The sequence below is a fragment of the Pyrus communis genome, chromosome 4, assembly GCF_963583255.1.
Source record: "Pyrus communis chromosome 4, drPyrComm1.1, whole genome shotgun sequence".
In the NCBI taxonomy this organism is placed as follows: domain Eukaryota; kingdom Viridiplantae; phylum Streptophyta; class Magnoliopsida; order Rosales; family Rosaceae; genus Pyrus; species Pyrus communis.
This window is the reverse complement of record NC_084806.1, coordinates 29,157,998-29,163,729: the sequence shown is the minus strand read 5'-3', so window position 1 is coordinate 29,163,729 and position 5,732 is coordinate 29,157,998. Positions and strand designations below refer to the sequence as shown.

General features: G+C 37.0%; 1 protein-coding gene across 2 annotated transcripts; it reads left to right on the top strand.

The window, feature by feature from the left end:
• Positions 1–315: 315 nt before the first annotated feature.
• On the top strand, positions 316–4,240 carry LOC137732040 (uncharacterized). Of its 2 annotated transcripts, none has more exons than XM_068471332.1 (9): positions 316–788; positions 1,323–1,371; positions 1,464–1,542; positions 1,627–1,672; positions 1,773–1,871; positions 2,450–2,518; positions 2,599–2,944; positions 3,081–3,229; positions 3,523–4,240. In XM_068471332.1, exons 1-9 carry the CDS (start codon positions 423–425, stop codon positions 3,997–3,999), a joined length of 1,680 nt encoding a protein of 559 aa, XP_068327433.1. In that variant the 5' UTR covers positions 316–422; the 3' UTR covers positions 4,000–4,240. The 2 variants fall into 2 exon arrangements, with proteins under 2 accessions (XP_068327433.1, XP_068327434.1); XM_068471333.1 differs by having other exon boundaries at positions 3,527–3,702.
• Positions 4,241–5,732: the final 1,492 nt, after the last annotated feature.

The window sequence follows — 5,732 nt, the reverse complement described above, 5'->3', positions numbered from 1 at the left end:
AAAAAGGTATTTACCAAAAAAATAAAATTAGGTAATAAAATTAGGGAATTGTTATTAGTATTCTAAAAATCACATTCTATACTTTAAAATTTTCATTTTACACTCTAAACTTTTTACATTTGGAAAGAAATATACATTTATGAAAAGTGTACAATGAGATTTTTGAAATACTAATAACACTTTCTTAAAATTAAGAATAAAAAAATTATAAAACAAAAAAATTATTATTGACATTTTAAAAATCTCATTTTATATTTCGAACTATGTATAATTAAAAAGAAAAATAATAAGGAAAAAGTAGCTTAATAGGAATTTAGAGCCAGAGAGCGAAAGAAAGAGAAATTTTGGATAGAATAGAATAGTAGGTGAAGAGGGGCGAGGCGGGGCGAGGTGGAGGCATCAGAAAACAGAAACGCCGGCCGATGACGACGATGAATAATCCTCCAACCAAAAAGAAGAAAGGTCGTCCTTCTCTCCTGGATCTCCAGAAACGCGCCCTCCTCCAACAACAGGAGCAGAACCAATGCCCAAACCCTCGCCGTCTATCCACACGCCGGAACCCTACTCCTCTCGATTCATCCCCGCCGTCCAATTCCCTTGCCGAAGCCGATGACGACGATGAGCGCGCAAAGAAGAAGCATAAGCCCCTCCTCGGTTTTAATCCCAATTCGACTCCGACATTGTCGCCCTTTAATTCGGGCGCCTACGGTTCCGATTCGAACGCGGGTGGTGAGAATCCGGAGGCCGCTCTCAAGATCAGCACCGTCCATCGCGGATCTAATCATATGGTGATCATCATACTACAAAAATTAAAACCCTTTTACTTTTCTCAAATTAAACACAAACCCATGTCGTTGTTGCACTTAATTCCCTATATATATTTTTTTTATTAATTTGAGAAAAGTGATGAAATTTCTTTATATTTTGCTTAGTTTGGAAAAAAAGTAATGAAATTTATTTGTCTTTGCTTTATCTTGGGAATTAGAATCTTTTAGGGATTTTCGCGCGAAAACCAGAAGCTGTTTTTGGGAGGCGGAGTGGAGTCGTTGGGGTGTTTGGACATTATTTAATTTTAATTAAGTGATATATTTGGAATCTGGGCAGTTTTTCTTTATTTCCTAATTTAAATTCTTCGTCTGTTAAATGGTACCATAGAAAGACGCAGACCACCTTGTCTGAAAAAGCTCCAGTTTGTCTTTTCTTGATTTATTTGTTCATTTACTTTTCCAATGATTGCAGAAAATTAAATAATAAATTAATCATGTTTTTTTTGTGTTAGTGGTAAATTTAGCAGTGACATTGGTGTTAATGGTTTCTTGCAGAGCCGTGAAGAGATTTTGAAAGCGACAGACGGTAGCAGTTTATTACATGGTACGACACTGTTAGTCAATCGCAAGTCTTGCCTCAAAAGGTATCTCCTGGGGGTTAAATTCTAATGACTGTCAACTTTTTTCTGTGGACAGGGTCGCAGGTGGAGTCCGGTCCCACGACACCTTTGCCAGACAAAAAGTTGCTGGTGTTCATCCTTGATAGGCTTCAAAAGTAGGTGTCTTAGGTTCCAAAGTAGTTGTCTTTTTCGTTGACTCTTTGAAATGACACCACTCGTTGGTCTCAACTTTGTTGCAGAAGGGACACTCGCGGGGTGTTCTCTGAGCCCGTTGATCCAGAAGAGGTGTGTTTTCTTATGTTGAAATGGCTTCTTCTGTTGCTGATATTGGCTTGTTTTACGAGTAACGGTTTCATGGTTTGATGTGAATATGTTGGTTGTTCAGCTTCCTGATTATCAGGAAATCATTCAAAACCCAATGGATTTTGGAACTGTGAGGACGAAACTAGATCATGGAGGTTACTCCAACTTGGAACAGTTTGAGGTTTGTATTACGATCTTTTTCTTGCTAGGTTTCAGTTTTGAAACACGCATGCGCACACACCACAGCTGCCTCAATTTCACCATCTACTTGCATCCGCTTCTCTTTCTCATCTCCTTTGCCTGCTCACTCGCCCTCCCACCGGCTGTAGAAATAAATGAAGGGTTTATGTACGAGTGTTTCCTAGATGTGGCTTTTGAATGATTGATAAGTACACCAGAGATTATTGTCTTTTGGAAATTACGAAGATGTCAATTATGGTAATATAAGGCATGTTAATTCAAGTTGAGCCTGTTGCTAGTCAAAGAAGGCAAATGAATCCAGGACTGAGAACATAGTGCAACTTATCATTCCATTCGGTATTCAAGTTATTGGCCTTGGTCTATTTTATTAACCATTTTTTACATTGGCACCCTGATGTATGACTGGAACGTTAGGAATAGTGAAATGGTGTGATTCACCGGGGAACTCTATTCTTGGTGCACTAAACTCCGATGTATCGTGCTCTACTTGTAATTTGTTTTTCTTGTTAACTTAGTAACTTTGACAGGATTTGAAGACTTAATGTTTAATTTCTGCAGAAAGATGTGTTCTTGATATGTTCAAATGCAATGGAGTATAATGCACCAGACACTATTTACTTTCGACAGGTTTGGCCCGTCTAACTTACACTTCTTCCTATTTAGGCAATCTCACCATGTTTGATGGTTAACAATGACTATTTCTTTAGGCACGATCTATACAAGAGCTCGCAAAAAAGGACTTTGAAAATTTGAGGCAAGTAAACGAAGACGGTGATCCGAAACCAAAAATTGCGAGGAGAGGCAGGCCACCTGGCAAGAGCATGAAAAAGTCAATTGAAGGCTCTCCACTTGATCGTGTAGGTCCTCAATTTGTATCAGAAACTACTCTTGCTTCTGGAGGAGAGAATCCTAGCTTGTCTGGCACATACAATCTAAGACGGCCTGCTCCCCATAAGTTCAGGTCTTCTGATGCATTAAATATGGGCCCCCATGGGTCTCTTAATGGTGAAACTGGTGCTAGTTGGTTGCCTGGCTGGGAGAATGAATTTCCAGGTATGTGATTTCAACTGCATGTGCTTCACTGATTTGTACTCATTATTCAGTTTCAGTTTTTTTTTCCTAGTTTTATTTGGTTCTCTTAGTTTATTTAACAAATGCTGACCCTTTCTATTTCTTTTTTGGGTTGCAGCTTCTGTATTGAGGAGTGATCTAAAATATGGAAAGAAACATTTTACAGTAGATGAGAACAGACGCGACACTTATACACAAGCTCTGGCTTTTGGCGATGAGCCATCAATGTTTTCTGGTTGTGAAGGAGAGTGGAAGCAACTTGTGGCGGTATGTATAATGAGAACATTCTTGTATTCTTTTCTGAATGGGAGACTGGAATTATTCAGTGACGGGGGAAGGGGTTGCTGTTAGAAAAATAGAAAAGTGGATCTTCGATAAGGAGATTATAGGAGTCTAATAATCTCTTTGCTTGAATTATGTACCTTGTTTTGCATGTGAATAGATGTCTTCGTAAATCTGTATAATGACAGTAGCTCATTGTATAAAGATGTGATTCTTGTATAACATAATTTCTTAGTGTTTGTTTAATGTTTTTTTTTCTTTCTCAATATATAAACCAGGTAGGTCTACAATTTGAGCATGGTTATGCAAGGAGTCTAGCTCGTTTTGCCGCAAATCTTGGACCTGTTGCTTGGAAGGTTGCTTCAAAGAAAATTGCAAGTGTTTTGCCTGTTGGAATCAAGTTTGGTCCAGGATGGATAGGAGAAAATGAGACATGGAGGATGCAACCGTTTTCAGTCCGTGAGAGGGAACAGAGGGTTCAAAGCAACCCTGCATCTGATGACCACACAGACAAACTTGTACCCCAGAGTACATTATGCTCAGACGAAGCCAGATTGTCAGAAATTTCAAGTGGACCGAGATCTAGCCACGTGCTTGGTGGGGAAGCATCGTGGAATGGTTCATCCTTACACAATAAACATGTTGCTTACACATTCCCCTCGGACTTGAACGTCAAACTGGGTGCCGCAGGCTTACCTCAAATGGGTCTGCAGCAACAACAGCAACAGCAGCCGGATTTAGCTTTGCAGCTTTGACCACCATGAGGATGTCGGAGGGGGGCGTATATACAAGCAGTGGGGATTAATGGAATTAGATTAACAGATGAGGACTCTATTTTGTCTTTGTTTCTAATTAAAAATATATTATCAAGGTGGGTGTCTGATTGGCGCAAGGAATGATTGCCGGTTGACACTGGTATTTTGTACAGATTAATCATTTTTATGTTAAAAATTCTTTGGTTTAACTTTAATCCAATGTGGATGCGCATTTCAAACATTGAGCATATTGATTGAATAGTTTGAAGAAATATGAAAATGGTGAAAAGGAAATTAATTAATTAATTAATTCAACCAAATATAAACTTACCAAATGAGGCATTAAAATTGCATTAAAATGTCGAAAAGTTGAAAATTTATTGGAAAACACTACAAATTGACTAAAATATTTGGAATCATAGAAACGAACAATGAGAAATGCTACCTGTAGCCGGATTCTTGAACTTCTTCCGCCGCCGGAAAAAACATGGATCTTCCTCCCGGATGGAGAGAGATGAAATGGAAGAGAGAAGAACAGGGAATAGAGAGATGGTGATGGAGAGAAATGGATAAGGATTTAAAAGTCTTTTTCTAAATGGATAAATATGTAATTAAAATTTTTATTAAAATGTAAGGGAAAAAATAGGACAATTAGTTTAGTAACTCTTTGTTAATTGTAAATTGATAAGGTGAATTTAAACCATATTATTATTAGCATATTCCTTTCGTATTAGTATGTATAATATCGTTTGTTAAAAAAAATTACAAATTAATATCCAGAGGCTGAAATTGCGAAAGGGATTTCCTCGTGGGCGAGGGTATTCCTTCGGTTGAACTTCTGAGGATTTATCAAGTTATCTAATCATTTTGTTGGGACTTTATATATTATAGTTTATTTTAAGTTTTTGTTGCAAAACGTACATTGAACACAGAAGGTTAGAAAGAAAATAAATAAGTTGGAATAATATATTTAAAGCTGAGAGCGACCCGTATGATACAAATCCACCGTCATATTGACGTCAAGTCAATGATACAAGGACATTTGAAGAAAAACAAACACATACCTTTGTATTAATGACACGAAATCCAACCGTAACAAAGTACCCATGTTATACAAGTCCTCGTTGAAACCCCCTAATACTAGTCTCGTTGGTAAACATTTATAAACTTGGATAAAGTAGTAGCAGGTAGTAAAATATTGTATGCAAGGGAAATGAATTCTCTCCGGATTCCTTTTATCAAATCTATCCCATTAATCAATCCGGATCATTCAAATTTGATTAAACGGCTAAAAACAGGATGTCTCTTTAAAAGTTATAATAATTTTAATTATTGGATCAAATTTTAAAGATCCGAATTGATTACTGAGATGAATTTGGTTGAATGGATCCGGAGAGGAATCCTTTGTGTATCAAGACCAACAATTCAGTGATGCTTCTTTTCCAAGCTAATTTGTTGGTTGATGTGTTCACTTTTTGAACACGTGGTAAACAGTCAACGGTCTAATGATTTTATAGCGTTATGGTGTAAGAGAGAATCTCTAGTCTAGTTGATTTGTTTTCTAAAAAACAGCAGTGATCAAAGTTCCTATATATTCAAGTTTCTCATAGAATAATCTGAACTCTTAATCTCTTTCAATTCGGAAACAACATTTATTTATAGGGTGATTTTGGGAAAAATCAACCTTTAAATTACAATTAACAATATATCAACAATATTTATGTTAATTATAA